This window comes from Pinus tabuliformis, chromosome 1_2 (genome assembly GCF_031772625.1).
Source record: "Pinus tabuliformis cultivar Carrire ecotype Pingquan chromosome 1_2, CPIR1, whole genome shotgun sequence".
In the NCBI taxonomy this organism is placed as follows: Eukaryota; Viridiplantae; Streptophyta; class Pinopsida; order Pinales; family Pinaceae; genus Pinus; species Pinus tabuliformis.
The window spans coordinates 518,379,471-518,401,825 of record NC_142298.1 but is presented as its reverse complement, the minus strand read 5'-3'; the positions used below and the strand labels follow the sequence as shown (position 1 = coordinate 518,401,825).

Here is a 22,355-nt window from a genome sequence, read left to right as displayed (position 1 = left end):
TCTTTTGACCATGGAATAATTCCCCAATCATTGACATTAAAACCAATGGAATCACTTATGTCCAAATATGTTACTAGATATCTAATCTTTCAATTATGGGTTCAAGACTCCATAATTTTTAAATGCTTAAGTTCTTCTTTGACTTTCGACAATCATTTATCTAAATATTGAACACTCTCCACCACGGATTTAATTAACAAATTTATATTCATAATAATGTTTATTTGCTCATTATCATTTTATGAATATTTCCATAATATTCAAATGTAAACAAATAACAAAATTCTATCTTTTATGCACCATGAATTCATTATTATGCATTTAAATATATTTTATACCCCATGCTTATTAAAATACATTACTTACTTTAACACTCTCTAATTCTTCATACATTATAATGCATTATTATTACCTTTTATAGTTTTTCCCCGTCAAGGTTTCCATGATTCACTGTTAAATTTTATTACATTTTAATTATTAATCTAAACACTTTCTAAATCATGACACGTTGGAAAATTACGTCTAAAACTATTCTTACATTTATCACAATTCTTACTTAACAAACGCAAAGTTCATTATATTTCACTCTTTGCATAAAGTCAAAAAGTCCATACAACAATTCGCTATCCAATTCACTAAATCTTAATACAAATAAGCATGCCTACAACACACTAGTAATGCAAACCAGCTTTGATGATAATGCAAATTAAACACCTGATTCACTGTTAAATTTTATTACATTTTAATTATTAATCTAAACACTTTCTAAATCATGACACGTTGGAAAATTACGTCTAAAACTATTCTTACATTTATCACAATTCTTACTTAACAAACGCAAAGTTCATTATATTTCACTCTTTGCATAAAGTCAAAAAGTCCATACAACAATTCGCTATCCAATTCACTAAATCTTAATACAAATAAGCATGCCTACAACACACTAGTAATGCAAACCAGCTCTGATGATAATGCAAATTAAACACCTATTAAATCTCATCATAATAACTGACCAAACCCTTCTATTAATCGGCAGGGACTAGCACCACAACAGTGGCTCCTTGTTTATAATTTAAGTTGTTTATATTAAAATGTTAAAACATGTTTCTTCTTATTTTGTATATATATTTAATTATTTTTTTTATTAATATTTTCTAAAATATTAAATATCAAATCCATATTAAATATTGAAAGAGTTACAAATATCTCTCATACATTGAATTAAAAATCAATTATTAATGGAATAAGAATTCTTTCAATTTTTCCTTTTCTAGATATATTTCATGTTAAAAATTTTCACTCAACTTATGTCTTGAAATATTTTATTTACAGTCTATGTTAAATTTTTCTTCGTTATTGATATTTTAAAATTTTATATATCAACTCCATATTAAAAGTAAAATAAATTACACATCTCTCTTGTAAGTCGTTGTCATGGTAGGACTATAGCAATCCATTTGCCTTTGACCATTATTAGTTTAGCATTGATCTCTCTTGTAAGTCGGTGTCATGGCAGGACTATAGCAATCCATTTGCCTTTGACCATTATTAGTTTAGCATTGATCTCTCTTGTAAGTCGTTGTCATGGCAGGACTATAGCAATCCATTTGCCTTTGACCATTATTAGTTTAGCATTGACCAATCCAAGTTATAATGTTTAACTTTGTAAAACAAATATTTAATTTTCAATATCATTGAAAATATTATTTTTCAAACATTTGATGGACCATAATTTTGAAGGTATAGCCTTTCTGCCATGTAGATAATTGCCTCACATTTTTTTGTCATAATTCCTTAATGTAGTTACAGTATTTATGCCATGATTTTTAAATATTTGTGCAATGATTTTTCATTGTTAAGCTTCATATTTAACATCCTTGAAAATAGCTCATACTCACTTAAGGCTCACCATAATTTAAACAAGTATTTCCATAAAAAATGAATAGAAATAAAATTGAAATAAATATACCTACTAGTAGTTACTACCTACCATTATTTATGTTTTCTTCAATGCTTTAACATGTACGAGAAAAAGTGTACATGTGCCAAGCCTCAGATTTCTTTGCCATAATTTCTAGATGTAGTTACAATATTTATGCCACCATTTTTAAATATTTGTGCAATGTTTTTTTATTGTTAAGTTTCATAATCAAAATTCTGCCATCATTTACGGCTCATCATAATTTAAGTAAGTATTTTCATAAAAAAATAATAGAAATGAAATGAAAATAAATATACTTACTACCACCTACCATTATTTATGTTTTATTCAATCCTTGATCTAGGAGTAAAAGTGTAAATGTTCCAACTTAGTAGTGGTTACTACCCACCAAAAATGTATGCAAGTCCATATCCCTTTGTAGGCAATTAACTTTTCTACTTCATATATCAATTTGCAATTTTTCTAAATGCATAACATCTACTTAAGTGTCGGGGACTACGCTGCCACTTGTTATGTTATGTACAGTGAAAATAGAACAAATTTTTTAATTTAAATTATTTAATTTTCTCTATATAAAATAGATATAAAATTACGTTATTTAATGGACATTGAAATATTTTATTTTTGTTATTAATATATGTTGGTTTTAAATATCAGATGTAAAGTTCACACATAATGTAATATCAATCATATTGTTTTCTATTATCTCTATATTAAATAGTGAAAAAATTACATTTATTTTTAATAAAAAGTAAATTAATTTTTTTATTCATCAAGGAAGAAATTACATTTCTTCCTCATGCTAAAAAGTATTTTTCTTTTTCTTATTTTCCATTACTTTATATCACTATATAAAATTAAAATATTATAATTATGGACAATATTAATTTTTTTGTTATTACTATTTTTAATTTAAATTATTATTTATTATTTTTAAATATAAAATTACCAAAAAAAAAACCAAAACAAAAAAACTCTCTCCTCCCCCGACTGAATGAATTGTAGAGCCCTCGACACCATTAGTTTAATCATTTTATTTTCTTAACGAAATTATTACAACGAATATGTATTCTAATAATTAAGATAAAAAAAACTCTTTTCAAAACACTCAAAATTATTCAAGAAACAAAGTGTTGTTAAATAATTTTAAAGTTTTTTAATAATTCGCAAATACTATTATGGTATACAATTGTTCACAAAATATCGTTTGATTAACCTAATATAATTGAAATTAAACAATCTAATATTCAACCCCTTATTTATATAAAATCAAATGGGCTTTACCCTAATTAATATTCAATCCCTTATTTATATAAAATTAAATAAATTTTATCATAGTTAAAATATCATTTTATCTTATAATTGAAACTAGACGGCCATATAACCCTTTTTATCTTAAACTAACCAAAAAATAGTTTAGCAACATATTTACGCCGTAAGGCGTTCCTCTGAGAAGAACTCCTCTCCATGCCGCGCTGTCTGGTTATGGGCCCTTGGATCGATTGTTAGACGATGGAATAAACTCCAGCCATTAGATCCTCTTCCATCCTTAAGACAGTTTTCACTGAATGATGGGCCTTCTCCCACCACATCGCCAAGGGCCTCTTCACCTAGGCCGATCTGCAAAAGCTGCCCAACGGAACAAACCTGGAAGCCATTGCCGCCCACTGCAGCCTCGTCGTCACAGGTAATTGGCAAACCTGGAAGCCATTGCCGCCCACTGCAGCCTCGTCGTCACAGGTAATTCTCACGGAGGTGGCCGCCAAGATTCCATCTCTCCCTCCACTCAGATGCCGGCCGAGTATCATCCACTGTACACCATCTTTACTCTCAGCGACGATTCCGTTTTCTCAAGCGAAGGCCAAGAATTTTCGAACAATGTGAGGTACCATGAACAGGGACTACAGAAAAAGCCAGAAGAAAGACTGTTTCGACCTCGTTAGGAGGATTCAACTGTTACTTCCATTGTTTGAAGAACTTCGAGAATTGCAGGGACCCCTTCCTCGGGTGGCAGCGGAGTGCTTTTCTTCGCTGCGAAAAGACTGCTTCAACGAATTGCATGGAAACATTTTCATGGTGTTTTCCAGCTGTCTTGTATCAGATACAGAAATACACGGGAAATGGTTTGGTAACTTACAGCTTTTGAATCCAATATGGAGGTAATCCAGGCTTATGCATGAGAGGCATAGGCTTAGGCTAATGGTTTAAGTTCTTTGCAATCGATAACTACTTTTTAACGAATACCTATTTTTTTATTCATTTTATCTGGAGAAAAAACTGTAATTTCATTGATAAGATGATTGGAAATTACATTCTTCATATACACATCCTGTGTGTATTCTTAGTCAAAAAAGACGACGATTACCTATGTATTGTGTGGGTAATCGCATTAATTTAGTTTGTGTTGTTGGGCAGATTACTTGATTTTACAGTTTCCTCTATGTTTCTGTGGCACATGCTCCGTATGGTCTAGAAGGCAACCCAAGGATTTCCTATAGTCTATATTGTGTGGGTAATGGCATTAATTTAGCTTGTCTTGCTGAGCAGATTGCCTAATGTTAAATTTTCCTATTTTTCTTGGGCACATGTTCCCTGTGGTCTAGAAGGCAACCCTTGGATTTACTATAGTCTGTGCCCTGAGATAGGGGATGCCTTGGAAATGTGCCCCTCTGCCATATTTCTGTAGTCAATGACTTGAGAATGTCACGGAATTTCCCCTACATCAAGGTAATGTTGAGAGTCGAGACATTCCTTACAAATGCTAATGCTGGGGCATCCCCAATACAGAGAGCTAGGCCATTCCCTGTGGCCTGCAATCTGACAAAAATATTTACAATTTTTATTTTTTGTTCCAGTGGTTTCTCAATTGATCTAACAATGACTGTCTGCCTTTGTGTAAGAAACTTAACTATGTAAATTACTTAAGGACATGCATAAACTCTTTTGTAGCATTTGGAAGACATGAGTGGGATTTGCATGAACCAAGCAATTCTGGAATATAGAGCGGATGATCCTGCAAAATATGCATAATATGACTGAATGTGGGCTTTCTATTAGTGGTCAGTTTCTCCAATTTGAATGCTGAGATTGTGATATGTACAAACAACTTACGTCATCCAGACATATTTGTTAGACAATTTATACATAGCTGATTGTATTGGGATACATTTACTGATTTGGACTGCCTGTGCTAATAGTTTCTGTGGTGAAAACTGCATTTGGAAATTTTACATGGACTGCTTTTTAATGATACATTATGCAAGCAATATTTACTTATTTTATTTTATATTGTTTTATGGGTTGATTTATTTCTTTTTCCAAGTAAAAACTTGCCAGGAAATCTGGGATGCTTCCACATTCGTAGATGGCATCCCCAGTAAACTATTTTGGCTAGTGCACCTCACCCAGGGGTATTTGAACTGGACACGTGCTGGCATGAAACTAGCCAAATGTTTTTATGGGTTGATAATCAGATATATTTAAGGAGAGGGAAGGAAATTTATCCTGTCAGTCTGTGTTGTTTTTCGCTTAGGAAAGGCAGTTTATCGTTTTAGTCTGTTGTCTTTTGCTTCTGTCTATCCTTTTAGTCTATAGTTTATACTTGTATGTATGTGTTTTATGGGATGCTGGGATGCTGTTACATGAAAAGTGAGGGAGTCTAACAACTTGTCCTTGAAACTTGCCCCCTTCTTACGGAAACTTGGTTGGAAATTTGTTTTCTTTTCCATGGATCAAGTGCTATGTGCTTATGAGTTGAGGAAGTTTATCTCTTTTTAGCTGTGGCTTTGTCCTTTGCTTCCTTTGTCATTGAAAAATATGCATATCTCCTTTTCTTTAGTATTTCTTGAGATAGTTTTGGTTGTTACATAATTGGGCAGACTAGATTAATCTGAATTGACTTCACAATTTTCATTTCAGATTAAAGTAGGATGATTTTAAACGTGTTGAATGATTTGAAGATTGTATATGTAGTAAAAAATTGGAAATCTGTTCCCTAGACTAGTGTTTGAGTGAAAACTAGGGTCTGAATTGTTTGAGATAAATCTGTTGTGTTCTTTGAAACACTTTCCCTTTTAATGTTTTATAAGTTATTGGGCTTATGAGGTTTGTTCTATTTTGCTGGTTCCCTATAAGTAATAACCATTATACCCCAAAAGGGTATATTTGATGAAGTAAGTGACTTTGTTAATAATAAAATAAAGCATATTATTAAGAAATACATTCGACATAAAAGTTGCAAGCTTATTCATGCTTTCTTTGGTTGTTTCTGTTTCATCCTTGAAATTTCAGTTAAAGTGTTCTGATTGGTCCAGCTACATTTGAGTTGCAATCAGACGTAGGGTGCTGGACAGATAGTTTAAGGTTGAGACAGTTCTCAAAGGTCAATTATAATTCTCTTCAAGCAATTCCCCTTTTTAGCCTTTCCTTTTGCTTGCGTGTAAAATATCTTTCTTTTAGACAAACATCCATTGGCTTTCATTGCATTCCCAAAGTTGTCAGACATCAAATATTTCATTGGCACTATCAATTTACACTGGTCCCTTAGTGCTGTTCTCATTTGTTTTTGAATGCATCTCTGCTGTTTGCTCAATTTATAAGCCATAGCCCCAAATATCACACATCCTTTATGATTCATTCTTCTACCTCGGAGTTTCTTCTATGCTTTGTAATTGATATTGTGCAGTTTAGAGTGGGATTGGAGAAGTTCCATTTCATTTCTTCTGATTTCTGCTGATGCAAAATGGTAGACTAAAACAAAGCCATGGAGGTCGTTCCCATCCCCCCCTTTATGTGCTATCCAATGTGGCTGTCAAAACAATGTTGAGTGTGGAGAAAATAAAATGAATGTGATTAGCGAAAATAAAATCTGTTCCCTAGACTAGTGTTTGAGTGAAAACTAGGGTCTGAATTGTTTGAGATAAATCTGTTGTGTTCTTTGAAACACTTTCCCTTTTAATGTTTTATAAGTTATTGGGCTTATGAGGTTTGTTCTATTTTGCTGGTTCCCTATGAGTAATAACCATCATACCCCAAAAGGGTATATTTGATGAAGTAAGTGACTTTGTTAATAATAAAATAAAGCATATTATTAAGAAATACATTCGACTTAAAAGTTGCAAGCTTATTCATGCTTTCTTTGGTTGTTTCTGTTTCATCCTTGAAATTTCAGTTAAAGTGTTCTGATTGGTCCAGCTACATTTGAGTTGCAATCAGACGTAGGGTGCTGGACAAATAGTTTAAGGTCGAGACAGTTCTCAAAGGTCTGACAAATTAGTTTGAATTATGTTTTGAAAGCTTAAAATAGTTGCATCATGGGACAAATTGAGGTTAAGAAACATCATCTGGTGCCATATTCACCCCAAATAGCCTTAAAAATGTTGTTGACGTGTATAATCATTTAATATAATTGAATGCACTTCATATTTTTGGAATTCTCCATTAACTAGCATTTTAAAATCCAGACTTCTAATCTATTCTAGGCTCTAGCTTTAAGGTCTGACTTGTTAATAATAATTAATGTGTATTTTTACGCGGTAAGGCGTTCCCTCTGAGAGGAACTCCCCTCCATGCCGCGCTGTCTGGTTATGGGCCCTTAGATCGATTGTTAGACGATGGAATAAACTCCAGCCATTAGATCGTCTTCCATCCTTAAGACAGTTGTCACTCAATGATGGCCCTTCTCCCACCACATCGCCAAGGGCCTCTTCACCTACGCCGATCTGCAAAAGCTGCCCAACGGAACAAACTTGGAAGCCATTGCCGCCCACTGCAGCCTCGTCGTCACAGGTAATTCTCACGGAGGTGGCCACCAAGATTCCATCTCTCCCTCCACTCAGATGTCGGCCGAGTATCATCCACTGTACATCCCTTTTTATCTTAAACTAACCAAAAAATAGTTTAGCAACATATTTACGCCGTAAGGCGTTCCCTCTGAGAGGAACTCCCCTCCATGCCGCGCTGTCTGGTTATGGGCCCTTGGATCGATTGTTAGACGATGGAATAAACTCCAGCCATTAGATCGTCTTTCATCCTTAAGACAGTTGTCCCTGAATGATGGGCCTTCTCCCACCACATCGCCAAGGGCCTCTTCACCTAGGCCGATCTGCAAAAGCTGCCCAACTGAACAACCCTGGAAGCCATTGCCGCCCACTGCAGCCTCGTCGTCACAGGTAATTGGCAAACCTGGAAGCCATTGCCGCCCACTGCAGCCTCGTCGTCACAGGTAATTCTCACGGAGGTGGCCGCCAAGATTCCATCTCTCCCTCCACTCAGATGCCGGCCGAGTATCATCCACTGTACACCATCTTTACTCTCAGCGACGATTCCGTTTTCTCAAGCGAAGGCCAAGAATTTTCGAACAATGTGAGGTACCATGAACAGGGACTACAGAAAAAGCCAGAAGAAAGACTGTTTCGACCTCGTTAGGAGGATTCAACTGTTACTTCCATTGTTTGAAGAACTTCGAGAATTGCAGGGACCCCTTCCTCGGGTGGCAGCGGAGTGCTTTTCTTCGCTGCGAAAAGACTGCTTCAACGAATTGCATGGAAACATTTTCATGGTGTTTTCCAGCTGTCTTGTATCAGATACAGAAATACACGGGAAATGGTTTGGTAACTTACAGCTTTTGAATCCAATATGGAGGTAATCCAGGCTTATGCATGAGAGGCATAGGCTTAGGCTAATGGTTTAAGTTCTTTGCAATCGATAACTACTTTTTAACGAATACCTATTTTTTTATTCATTTTATCTGGAGAAAAAACTGTAATTTCATTCATAAGATGATTGGAAATTACATTCTTCATATACACATCCTGTGTGTATTCTTAGTCAAAAAAGACGATGATTACCTATGTATTGTGTGGGTAATCGCATTAATTTAGTTTGTGTTGTTGGGCAGATTACTTGATTTTACAGTTTCCTCTATGTTTCTGTGGCACATGCTCCGTATGGTCTAGAAGGCAACCCAAGGATTTCCTATAGTCTATATTGTGTGGGTAATGGCATTAATTTAGCTTGTCTTGCTGAGCAGATTGCCTAATGTTAAATTTTCCTATTTTTCTTGGGCACATGTTCCCTGTGGTCTAGAAGGCAACCCTTGGATTTACTATAGTCTGTGCCCTGAGATAGGGGATGCCTTGGAAATGTGCCCCTCTGCCATTTTTCTGTAGTCAATGACTTGAGAATGTCACGGAATTTCCCCTACATCAAGGTAATGTTGAGAGTCGAGACATTCCTTACAAATGCTAATGCTGGGGCATCCCCAATACAGAGAGCTAGGCCATTCCCTGTGGCCTGCAATCTGACAAAAATATTTACAATTTTTATTTTTTGTTCCAGTGGTTTCTCAATTGATCTAACAATGACTGTCTGCCTTTGTGTAAGAAACTTAACTATGTAAATTACTTAAGGACATGCATAAACTCTTTTGTAGCATTTGGAAGACATGAGTGGGATTTGTATGAACCAAGCAATTCTGGAATATAGAGCGGATGATCCTGCAAAATATGCATAATATGACTGAATGTGGGCTTTCTATTAGTGGTCAGTTTCTCCAATTTGAATGCTGAGATTGTGATATGTACAAACAACTTACGTCATCCAGACATATTTGTTAGACAATTTATACATAGCTGATTGTATTGGGATACATTTACTGATTTGGACTGCCTGTGCTAATAGTTTCTGTGGTGAAAACTGCATTTGGAAATTTTACATGGACTGCTTTTTAATGATACATTATGCAAGCAATATTTACTTATTTTATTTTATATTGTTTTATGGGTTGATTTATTTCTTTTTCCAAGTAAAAACTTGCCAGGAAATCTGGGATGCTTCCACATTCGTAGATGGCATCCCCAGTAAACTATTTTGGCTAGTGCACCTCACCCAGGGGTATTTGAACTGGACACGTGCTGGCATGAAACTAGCCAAATGTTTTTATGGGTTGATAATCAGATATATTTAAGGAGAGGGAAGGAAATTTATCCTGTCAGTCTGTGTTGTTTTTCGCTTAGGAAAGGCAGTTTATCGTTTTAGTCTGTTGTCTTTTGCTTCTGTCTATCCTTTTAGTCTATAGTTTATACTTGTATGTATGTGTTTTATGGGATGCTGGGATGCTGTTACATGAAAAGTGAGGGAGTCTAACAACTTGTCCTTGAAACTTGCCCCCTTCTTACGGAAACTTGGTTGGAAATTTGTTTTCTTTTCCATGGATCAAGTGCTATGTGCTTATGAGTTGAGGAAGTTTATCTCTTTTTAGCTGTGGCTTTGTCCTTTGCTTCCTTTGTCATTGAAAAATATGCATATCTCCTTTTCTTTAGTATTTCTTGAGATAGTTTTGGTTGTTACATAATTGGGCAGACTAGATTAATCTGAATTGACTTCACAATTTTCATTTCAGATTAAAGTAGGATGATTTTAAACGTGTTGAATGATTTGAAGATTGTATATGTAGTAAAAAATTGGAAATCTGTTCCCTAGACTAGTGTTTGAGTGAAAACTAGGGTCTGAATTGTTTGAGATAAATCTGTTGTGTTCTTTGAAACACTTTCCCTTTTAATGTTTTATAAGTTATTGGGCTTATGAGGTTTGTTCTATTTTGCTGGTTCCCTATAAGTAATAACCATTATACCCCAAAAGGGTATATTTGATGAAGTAAGTGACTTTGTTAATAATAAAATAAAGCATATTATTAAGAAATACATTCGACATAAAAGTTGCAAGCTTATTCATGCTTTCTTTGGTTGTTTCTGTTTCATCCTTGAAATTTCAGTTAAAGTGTTCTGATTGGTCCAGCTACATTTGAGTTGCAATCAGACGTAGGGTGCTGGACAGATAGTTTAAGGTTGAGACAGTTCTCAAAGGTCAATTATAATTCTCTTCAAGCAATTCCCCTTTTTAGCCTTTCCTTTTGCTTGCGTGTAAAATATCTTTCTTTTAGACAAACATCCATTGGCTTTCATTGCATTCCCAAAGTTGTCAGACATCAAATATTTCATTGGCACTATCAATTTACACTGGTCCCTTAGTGCTGTTCTCATTTGTTTTTGAATGCATCTCTGCTGTTTGCTCAATTTATAAGCCATAGCCCCAAATATCACACATCCTTTATGATTCATTCTTCTACCTCGGAGTTTCTTCTATGCTTTGTAATTGATATTGTGCAGTTTAGAGTGGGATTGGAGAAGTTCCATTTCATTTCTTCTGATTTCTGCTGATGCAAAATGGTAGACTAAAACAAAGCCATGGAGGTCGTTCCCATCCCCCCCTTTATGTGCTATCCAATGTGGCTGTCAAAACAATGTTGAGTGTGGAGAAAATAAAATGAATGTGATTAGCGAAAATAAAATCTGTTCCCTAGACTAGTGTTTGAGTGAAAACTAGGGTCTGAATTGTTTGAGATAAATCTGTTGTGTTCTTTGAAACACTTTCCCTTTTAATGTTTTATAAGTTATTGGGCTTATGAGGTTTGTTCTATTTTGCTGGTTCCCTATGAGTAATAACCATCATACCCCAAAAGGGTATATTTGATGAAGTAAGTGACTTTGTTAATAATAAAATAAAGCATATTATTAAGAAATACATTCGACTTAAAAGTTGCAAGCTTATTCATGCTTTCTTTGGTTGTTTCTGTTTCATCCTTGAAATTTCAGTTAAAGTGTTCTGATTGGTCCAGCTACATTTGAGTTGCAATCAGACGTAGGGTGCTGGACAGATAGTTTAAGGTCGAGACAGTTCTCAAAGGTCTGACAAATTAGTTTGAATTATGTTTTGAAAGCTTAAAATAGTTGCATCATGGGACAAATTGAGGTTAAGAAACATCATCTGGTGCCATATTCACCACAAATAGCCTAAAAATGTTGTTGACGTGTATAATCATTTAATATAATTGAATGCACTTCATATTTTTGGAATTCTCCATTAACTAGCATTTTAAAATCCAGACTTCTAATCTATTCTAGGCTCTAGCTTTAAGGTCTGACTTGTTAATAATAATTAATGTGTATTTTTACGCGGTAAGGCGTTCCCTCTGAGAGGAACTCCCCTCCATGCCGCGCTGTCTGGTTATGGGCCCTTAGATCGATTGTTAGACGATGGAATAAACTCCAGCCATTAGATCGTCTTCCATCCTTAAGACAGTTGTCACTCAATGATGGCCCTTCTCCCACCACATCGCCAAGGGCCTCTTCACCTACGCCGATCTGCAAAAGCTGCCCAACGGAACAAACTTGGAAGCCATTGCCGCCCACTGCAGCCTCGTCGTCACAGGTAATTCTCACGGAGGTGGCCACCAAGATTCCATCTCTCCCTCCACTCAGATGCCGGCCGAGTATCATCCACTGTACATTAATGGAGTTCTTCAAGTCCCCTGAGCTTCTGCGCCTGCAAAACCTCACCATCTTTACTCTCAGCGACGATTCCGTTTTCTCAAGCGAAGGCCAAGAATTTTCGAACAATGTGAGGTACCATGAACAGGGACTACAGAAAAAGCCAAAAGAAAGACTGTTTCGACCTCGTTAGGAGGATTCAACTGTTACTTCCATTGTTTGAAGAACTTCGAGAATTGCAGGGACCCCTTCCTCGGGTGGCAGCGGAGTGCTTTTCTTCGCTACGAAAAACATTCCATTCTGTGAAAAGACTGCTTCAACTCTGCCATGATGGCAGCAAACTGTACCTGGTAATGATCACTTCATTCATTCTCTTCTCTATGCCTCTCCTTTGCATCAACTCTTTCTGGGCAATATGTTTCTTGGTCGTTCAGAAAATCATTTGGAATACACAATGCTTCACCTATTTTCATAGATAAAATTGTGTTTGAGCACATTTCTTTATCTTTCAGCTACACATTACATAGAGGTTTGTTTTCATGGTTTTTAATCACGGCGGAGGATTAATTTGGGGTTTCAACTTTAATGGCGTGATCCAGGCTTTGGACGGTGAAGCAATTTCGGGTAGATTCCATGCTCTGACCGAAGAACTAGATCGTATTCTAGATGGCATGCCATATGATTTATTAGAGATTTCAGATGAAGTCAGAGAGCAGGTGAGTATTGCCTGTTGTCCAATCTCCTCTTCCTTACCCCTATCATATCGATTTTTTCCTTCTCAACATGTCTTGGTACCCCACGCTACATCTTTTCGGTTTCTATCAGTAGGCTCTCGATGCAGACATATTTCAATAATCAAGAAAGTTGCAAATGAATGAGTCCAAGTACTATTCGAGATCAAAACAGAGGATCATTTTGAATCCGCTGAACTGATTCTATTGTATTAGCCTGTTGTAAATGTTGCGGGAGAGGACATTCCATAGTGTGTCGGATATGCTAAAGGGTAGGAAGATATGAAGATCTGTAAGGTAACAAAAGAGAAAACATACATTTACCCTATCAGGTAGAGATATCCTCTTTTTAACTAACCAGGTTTGTCATAGTTCTACCAAATGCCTTTCCAGACATCATCCAATCGCACTACATTCCTAACCTATTTTTAGAATCAGTTCTGGACTTTAATTTTAGATGTAAAAGTTTTCATTTGATGCTTCCTGTGTGGTTCATCTATCTACTTCGTGCAGTACAATTCCCATATACGAGCCTTATGAACAGAAGGTATTATAAGCAACAGATATTTGTATGACTGACTTTTAAGAATGCCAGATTACCCATGTATACCCATTTATTGCCTTCTTTATATTTGTTTGAGACCAGATTGTTTCACAAGTAATTCTTTTGGCAAGATTCATCTTATTTTTATAGATAATGATAATATTCAGATGCTTATTTTTTAATTGTTTGCCTGTCTTGGATAATTTTATGATATTATTTTTCATTTTTATGTAACTTCTCTCAAGACTCACCCCACCCTCTGGCCTGTAAGCAAGAGTGAGATACACTTTCATTGCTTATGGAAAGCCTCAATCAACAATTAGCTCATGAAGAGTGAACATGTCACATGTGTGGTTTGAAGCAAGGTGGAGATGATAACAATTACTCCTCTGAACCACTTTAGCCAGATCAAAACAAAATTCTATGATGTTATCTGTTCAATGGGACAGACCTCTCCACTTATTTTCTCTGTTTATTCTTTGTTGAAGATATGCTGCTGTTCTTTTTTTCCAAATCTCTAGCTCTATTTGTTTATTTTGACCTACAGAAACCATAGCAGCTTTATTTATTCTTACTTGTGAATCTTTGTTTCATATTTATATTATTTAGTCTGCCAGCAAGGGGATTTTTTTTTAGTGATGTTGGTTTTCCCTCTTTAGTTTGCATTCCATTCTGATGTTTGGTCTAAAAAATTTGGACGACATTGCGCTGAATATTCATAATGAAATTCTTTTATTTTTCCAATGGAAAACTTTGTAACTTTTATATTTATGAAAGAGAAAGTTACATTCTGAAGGAGTCGAGGAATTGTAAACGTGAGAAACCATTAAGTGAATTTTGCGTATTGGTTGGATCTGAAATTTCATTCCGCATCAGATGAGTACGTACACTTAAAATTTGAATAGACCTTCAAAGAAATAAATTGAAAATGCGACTAAAAAAGTAGCTTGCTTTCTTTCCCTCCAAAATATTGACAAGAAACACATTATTTCATGATTTCCAGTTTATCTCACTCTGGGTCTGTCCAAAGTATGCAGGGTGGTGCTCGTTGGATCCAGAATTTAAATCTGTTGGACACCTAATCTGCCAAGGGTTAAGGTGTCGGCGCTGAACGGTCTAATGGAGTCCAAGAGACCACTTGGAATGTGAAACCAAGGGTCACTCCTATGTATTATAAATGTGTATTATTGTGAATAATAATGCATTCAATACTTATCCTTCATATTTGGTCTTCCCCATGGTTATGTTTAACATGGTATGAAAAGTGCAGGGGATTTCCTACCCTACTCAAATTTGAGCCACTGGTTTTGTGGCGTCTCTGTGCATGACAATTCTACTATTAGTCCCAAATGTAATGAATGTGCCATCAGATAAATTCTAGCTGCATTTTTTGCCAGTTCTGTCATAGTAACTCCTTTGTTCTTTGTCTACGCTTCAGGCTTTCAGGCACCAGCATGGGCTCCTCCGACGCCTGTCACCTGCGCTCTTCCTGTCACCTGAGTTTTATGCAATTCTCTATGTGTTGAATGCTATCTTTTGTGTAGGATTCTCCTTCGACTAGCACGCTGCCCATACCAAGTTACTACGCTACTCTCCCCACTTGCGCAACGAAACTGTGCGTTATTTTCTGTTCTTTTGATAGTCTTCATACGTTGCGGCACCCACACCACCTCTCCAATACATACATAGTTGCCGCTCCTTAGCTCCGTGGACCTCCTCCCAATCCAAACGCCTTACACTCCAAACGATGTATTCTCCAAACGCTTTAACTGAAATACCATTCATGCTTTGTGTGTTATTGATATTGTTATCTGTTTTTGGAGGAGTCAAGCTTCTTATAGAGAAGCGTGATATGTGCACTAATATGATGCATCAATTGTCCTATTGGGAGCGAAAGAGAACGAGATCACAGGGATCAAAGGCTATTATATGTCTCTACAACGTATTGCCATCCATAGCTCTCACTGACTTCGTAACTCAATATTCTTTTGGCCACACAGAATTCCAACCGAGAATCTTGTTACGCCGTAAGGCGTTCCCTCTGAGAGGAACTCCCCTCCATGCCGCGCTGTCTGGTTATGGGCCCTTAGATCGATTGTTAGACGATGGAATAAACTCTAGCCATTAGATCGTCTTCCATCCTTAAGACAGTTGTCACTCAATGATGGGCCTTCTCCCACCACATCACCAAGGGCCTCTTCACCTACGCCGATCTGCAAAAGCTGCCCAACGGAACAAACCTAGAAGCCATTGCCGCCCACTGCAGCCTCGTCGTCACAGGTAATTCTCACGGAGGTGGCCGCCAAGATTCCATCTCTCCCTCCACTCAGATGCCGGCCGAGTATCATCCAGTGTACATTAATGGAGTTCTTGTCTCGCATCCTAACATTCTCAATGACGGGTTGTTAGCGATCCATGGCGTCGACAAGCTGCTTCTTGATCTTGATCTTGATCACAGTAATTATGACACAACTGCGAGAGCCCCTGTTCCTGCAATGATGTCACCATCACCATCATCATCAACTAGTCCTGGTCCTGATCATCCCCTGAATGTCATAACGCCCTTCATGCTGTAAGATGCAGCGCTCAGTCTTAGAGATCGCGGTTACAGCATCCTCGCCTTGGCCATGCGCATCAAGTCCCCTGAGCTTCTGCGCCTGCAAAACCTCACCATCTTTACTCTCAGCGACGATTCCGTTTTCTCAAGCGAAGGCCAAGAATTTTCGAACAATGTGAGGTACCATGTGGTTCCCAACATGAGGCTGCCTTTGGCAGATCTGGTGCAGCTTCCGGCGGGCACAAGACTGAAGACTCTCCTCCACGGGCAATCGCTGGTTGTGAGCGACAGCAAACCCTTCTCTGTCAATTATGTGGGTATAAAGATTGCGGATGTTTTCAGCAACAGATGGGTAGTCGTGCATGAGATTCTTCGGCCGCTCATAAGCTCTGTGGATCCGATGGAGTGGGCTTCCAGCGACAGCAGCGAGATTCTTCGGTCCCTCTTGATGAGCTCAGAGGATCAGATGGGGTTTTACAGAAACAGCAGCACTGGTGATCATCATGAGTAGTAGTAGGTCAATAAGGAGCTAAAGATTCTTTTATTTTAGTTGTTGTCTGTGTATTTGTGATGTATTTTGCCTTTGCAATTTGAGTACAGTGGTATCCATGAGAAATCATGTCCAGGAAGCATCCCCAATACAGAGAGCTAGGCCATTCCCTGTGGCCTGCAATCTGACAAAAATATTTACAATTTTTATTTTTTGTTCCAGTGGTTTCTCAATTGATCTAACAATGACTGTCTGCCTTTGTGTAAGAAACTTAACTATGTAAATTACTTAAGGACATGCATAAACTCTTTTGTAGCATTTGGAAGACATGAGTGGGATTTGCATGAACCAAGCAATTCTGGAATATAGAGCGGATGATCCTGCAAAATATGCATAATATGACTGAATGTGGGCTTTCTATTAGTGGTCAGTTTCTCCAATTTGAATGCTGAGATTGTGATATGTACAAACAACTTACGTCATCCAGACATATTTGTTAGACAATTTATACATAGCTGATTGTATTGGGATACATTTACTGATTTGGACTGCCTGTGCTAATAGTTTCTGTGGTGAAAACTGCATTTGGAAATTTTACATGGACTGCTTTTTAATGATACATTATGCAAGCAATATTTACTTATTTTATTTTATATTGTTTTATGGGTTGATTTATTTCTTTTTCCAAGTAAAAACTTGCCAGGAAATCTGGGATGCTTCCACATTCGTAGATGGCATCCCCAGTAAACTATTTTGGCTAGTGCACCTCACCCAGGGGTATTTGAACTGGACACGTGCTGGCATGAAACTAGCCAAATGTTTTTATGGGTTGATAATCAGATATATTTAAGGAGAGGGAAGGAAATTTATCCTGTCAGTCTGTGTTGTTTTTCGCTTAGGAAAGGCAGTTTATCGTTTTAGTCTGTTGTCTTTTGCTTCTGTCTATCCTTTTAGTCTATAGTTTATACTTGTATGTATGTGTTTTATGGGATGCTGGGATGCTGTTACATGAAAAGTGAGGGAGTCTAACAACTTGTCCTTGAAACTTGCCCCCTTCTTACGGAAACTTGGTTGGAAATTTGTTTTCTTTTCCATGGATCAAGTGCTATGTGCTTATGAGTTGAGGAAGTTTATCTCCTTTTAGCTGTGGCTTTGTCCTTTGCTTCCTTTGTCATTGAAAAATATGCATATCTCCTTTTCTTTAGTATTTCTTGAGATAGTTTTGGTTGTTACATAATTGGGCAGACTAGATTAATCTGAATTGACTTCACAATTTTCATTTCAGATTAAAGTAGGATGATTTTAAACGTGTTGAATGATTTGAAGATTGTATATGTAGTAAAAAATTGGAAATCTGTTCCCTAGACTAGTGTTTGAGTGAAAACTAGGGTCTGAATTGTTTGAGATAAATCTGTTGTGTTCTTTGAAACACTTTCCCTTTTAATGTTTTATAAGTTATTGGGCTTATGAGGTTTGTTCTATTTTGCTGGTTCCCTATAAGTAATAACCATTATACCCCAAAAGGGTATATTTGATGAAGTAAGTGACTTTGTTAATAATAAAATAAAGCATATTATTAAGAAATACATTCGACATAAAAGTTGCAAGCTTATTCATGCTTTCTTTGGTTGTTTCTGTTTCATCCTTGAAATTTCAGTTAAAGTGTTCTGATTGGTCCAGCTACATTTGAGTTGCAATCAGACGTAGGGTGCTGGACAGATAGTTTAAGGTTGAGACAGTTCTCAAAGGTCAATTATAATTCTCTTCAAGCAATTCCCCTTTTTAGCCTTTCCTTTTGCTTGCGTGTAAAATATCTTTCTTTTAGACAAACATCCATTGGCTTTCATTGCATTCCCAAAGTTGTCAGACATCAAATATTTCATTGGCACTATCAATTTACACTGGTCCCTTAGTGCTGTTCTCATTTGTTTTTGAATGCATCTCTGCTGTTTGCTCAATTTATAAGCCATAGCCCCAAATATCACACATCCTTTATGATTCATTCTTCTACCTCGGAGTTTCTTCTATGCTTTGTAATTGATATTGTGCAGTTTAGAGTGGGATTGGAGAAGTTCCATTTCATTTCTTCTGATTTCTGCTGATGCAAAATGGTAGACTAAAACAAAGCCATGGAGGTCGTTCCCATCCCCCCCTTTATGTGCTATCCAATGTGGCTGTCAAAACAATGTTGAGTGTGGAGAAAATAAAATGAATGTGATTAGCGAAAATAAAATCTGTTCCCTAGACTAGTGTTTGAGTGAAAACTAGGGTCTGAATTGTTTGAGATAAATCTGTTGTGTTCTTTGAAACACTTTCCCTTTTAATGTTTTATAAGTTATTGGGCTTATGAGGTTTGTTCTATTTTGCTGGTTCCCTATGAGTAATAACCATCATACCCCAAAAGGGTATATTTGATGAAGTAAGTGACTTTGTTAATAATAAAATAAAGCATATTATTAAGAAATACATTCGACTTAAAAGTTGCAAGCTTATTCATGCTTTCTTTGGTTGTTTCTGTTTCATCCTTGAAATTTCAGTTAAAGTGTTCTGATTGGTCCAGCTACATTTGAGTTGCAATCAGACGTAGGGTGCTGGACAGATAGTTTAAGGTCGAGACAGTTCTCAAAGGTCTGACAAATTAGTTTGAATTATGTTTTGAAAGCTTAAAATAGTTGCATCATGGGACAAATTGAGGTTAAGAAACATCATCTGGTGCCATATTCACCACAAATAGCCTAAAAATGTTGTTGACGTGTATAATCATTTAATATAATTGAATGCACTTCATATTTTTGGAATTCTCCATTAACTAGCATTTTAAAATCCAGACTTCTAATCTATTCTAGGCTCTAGCTTTAAGGTCTGACTTGTTAATAATAATTAATGTGTATTTTTACGCGGTAAGGCGTTCCCTCTGAGAGGAACTCCCCTCCATGCCGCGCTGTCTGGTTATGGGCCCTTAGATCGATTGTTAGACGATGGAATAAACTCCAGCCATTAGATCGTCTTCCATCCTTAAGACAGTTGTCACTCAATGATGGCCCTTCTCCCACCACATCGCCAAGGGCCTCTTCACCTACGCCGATCTGCAAAAGCTGCCCAACGGAACAAACTTGGAAGCCATTGCCGCCCACTGCAGCCTCGTCGTCACAGGTAATTCTCACGGAGGTGGCCACCAAGATTCCATCTCTCCCTCCACTCAGATGCCGGCCGAGTATCATCCACTGTACATTAATGGAGTTCTTCAAGTCCCCTGAGCTTCTGCGCCTGCAAAACCTCACCATCTTTACTCTCAGCGACGATTCCGTTTTCTCAAGCGAAGGCCAAGAATTTTCGAACAATGTGAGGTACCATGAACAGGGACTACAGAAAAAGCCAAAAGAAAGACTGTTTCGACCTCGTTAGGAGGATTCAACTGTTACTTCCATTGTTTGAAGAACTTCGAGAATTGCAGGGACCCCTTCCTCGGGTGGCAGCGGAGTGCTTTTCTTCGCTACGAAAAACATTCCATTCTGTGAAAAGACTGCTTCAACTCTGCCATGATGGCAGCAAACTGTACCTGGTAATGATCACTTCATTCATTCTCTTCTCTATGCCTCTCCTTTGCATCAACTCTTTCTGGGCAATATGTTTCTTGGTCGTTCAGAAAATCATTTGGAATACACAATGCTTCACCTATTTTCATAGATAAAATTGTGTTTGAGCACATTTCTTTATCTTTCAGCTACACATTACATAGAGGTTTGTTTTCATGGTTTTTAATCACGGCGGAGGATTAATTTGGGGTTTCAACTTTAATGGCGTGATCCAGGCTTTGGACGGTGAAGCAATTTCGGGTAGATTCCATGCTCTGACCGAAGAACTAGATCGTATTCTAGATGGCATGCCATATGATTTATTAGAGATTTCAGATGAAGTCAGAGAGCAGGTGAGTATTGCCTGTTGTCCAATCTCCTCTTCCTTACCCCTATCATATCGATTTTTTCCTTCTCAACATGTCTTGGTACCCCACGCTACATCTTTTCGGTTTCTATCAGTAGGCTCTCGATGCAGACATATTTCAATAATCAAGAAAGTTGCAAATGAATGAGTCCAAGTACTATTCGAGATCAAAACAGAGGATCATTTTGAATCCGCTGAACTGATTCTATTGTATTAGCCTGTTGTAAATGTTGCGGGAGAGGACATTCCATAGTGTGTCGGATATGCTAAAGGGTAGGAAGATATGAAGATCTGTAAGGTAACAAAAGAGAAAACATACATTTACCCTATCAGGTAGAGATATCCTCTTTTTAACTAACCAGGTTTGTCATAGTTCTACCAAATGCCTTTCCAGACATCATCCAATCGCACTACATTCCTAACCTATTTTTAGAATCAGTTCTGGACTTTAATTTTAGATGTAAAAGTTTTCATTTGATGCTTCCTGTGTGGTTCATCTATCTACTTCGTGCAGTACAATTCCCATATACGAGCCTTATGAACAGAAGGTATTATAAGCAACAGATATTTGTATGACTGACTTTTAAGAATGCCAGATTACCCATGTATACCCATTTATTGCCTTCTTTATATTTGTTTGAGACCAGATTGTTTCACAAGTAATTCTTTTGGCAAGATTCATCTTATTTTTATAGATAATGATAATATTCAGATGCTTATTTTTTAATTGTTTGCCTGTCTTGGATAATTTTATGATATTATTTTTCATTTTTATGTAACTTCTCTCAAGACTCACCCCACCCTCTGGCCTGTAAGCAAGAGTGAGATACACTTTCATTGCTTATGGAAAGCCTCAATCAACAATTAGCTCATGAAGAGTGAACATGTCACATGTGTGGTTTGAAGCAAGGTGGAGATGATAACAATTACTCCTCTGAACCACTTTAGCCAGATCAAAACAAAATTCTATGATGTTATCTGTTCAATGGGACAGACCTCTCCACTTATTTTCTCTGTTTATTCTTTGTTGAAGATATGCTGCTGTTCTTTTTTTCCAAATCTCTAGCTCTATTTGTTTATTTTGACCTACAGAAACCATAGCAGCTTTATTTATTCTTACTTGTGAATCTTTGTTTCATATTTATATTATTTAGTCTGCCAGCAAGGGGATTTTTTTTTAGTGATGTTGGTTTTCCCTCTTTAGTTTGCATTCCATTCTGATGTTTGGTCTAAAAAATTTGGACGACATTGCGCTGAATATTCATAATGAAATTCTTTTATTTTTCCAATGGAAAACTTTGTAACTTTTATATTTATGAAAGAGAAAGTTACATTCTGAAGGAGTCGAGGAATTGTAAACGTGAGAAACCATTAAGTGAATTTTGCGTATTGGTTGGATCTGAAATTTCATTCCGCATCAGATGAGTACGTACACTTAAAATTTGAATAGACCTTCAAAGAAATAAATTGAAAATGCGACTAAAAAAGTAGCTTGCTTTCTTTCCCTCCAAAATATTGACAAGAAACACATTATTTCATGATTTCCAGTTTATCTCACTCTGGGTCTGTCCAAAGTATGCAGGGTGGTGCTCGTTGGATCCAGAATTTAAATCTGTTGGACACCTAATCTGCCAAGGGTTAAGGTGTCGGCGCTGAACGGTCTAATGGAGTCCAAGAGACCACTTGGAATGTGAAACCAAGGGTCACTCCTATGTATTATAAATGTGTATTATTGTGAATAATAATGCATTCAATACTTATCCTTCATATTTGGTCTTCCCCATGGTTATGTTTAACATGGTATGAAAAGTGCAGGGGATT

At 36.8% G+C, this 22,355-nt stretch overlaps 1 protein-coding gene across 2 annotated transcripts; it reads left to right on the top strand.

Annotated features, from left to right (window-relative positions):
* The first annotated feature begins 8,077 nt into the window (after positions 1 to 8,077).
* On the top strand, positions 8,078 to 22,317 carry LOC149206621 (U-box domain-containing protein 13-like). Of its 2 annotated transcripts, XM_089395491.1 has the most exons (3): positions 8,078 to 12,620; positions 12,870 to 12,986; positions 20,404 to 22,317. In XM_089395491.1, exons 1-3 carry the CDS (start codon positions 12,411 to 12,413, stop codon positions 20,680 to 20,682), a joined length of 606 nt encoding a protein of 201 aa, XP_089251617.1. In that variant the 5' UTR covers positions 8,078 to 12,410; the 3' UTR covers positions 20,683 to 22,317. The 2 variants fall into 2 exon arrangements, 1 of the variants encoding a protein (XP_089251617.1); XR_016252583.1 differs by lacking the exons at positions 8,078 to 12,620; positions 12,870 to 12,986 and adding an exon at positions 17,760 to 20,154.
* The last annotated feature ends 38 nt before the right edge of the window (positions 22,318 to 22,355 follow it).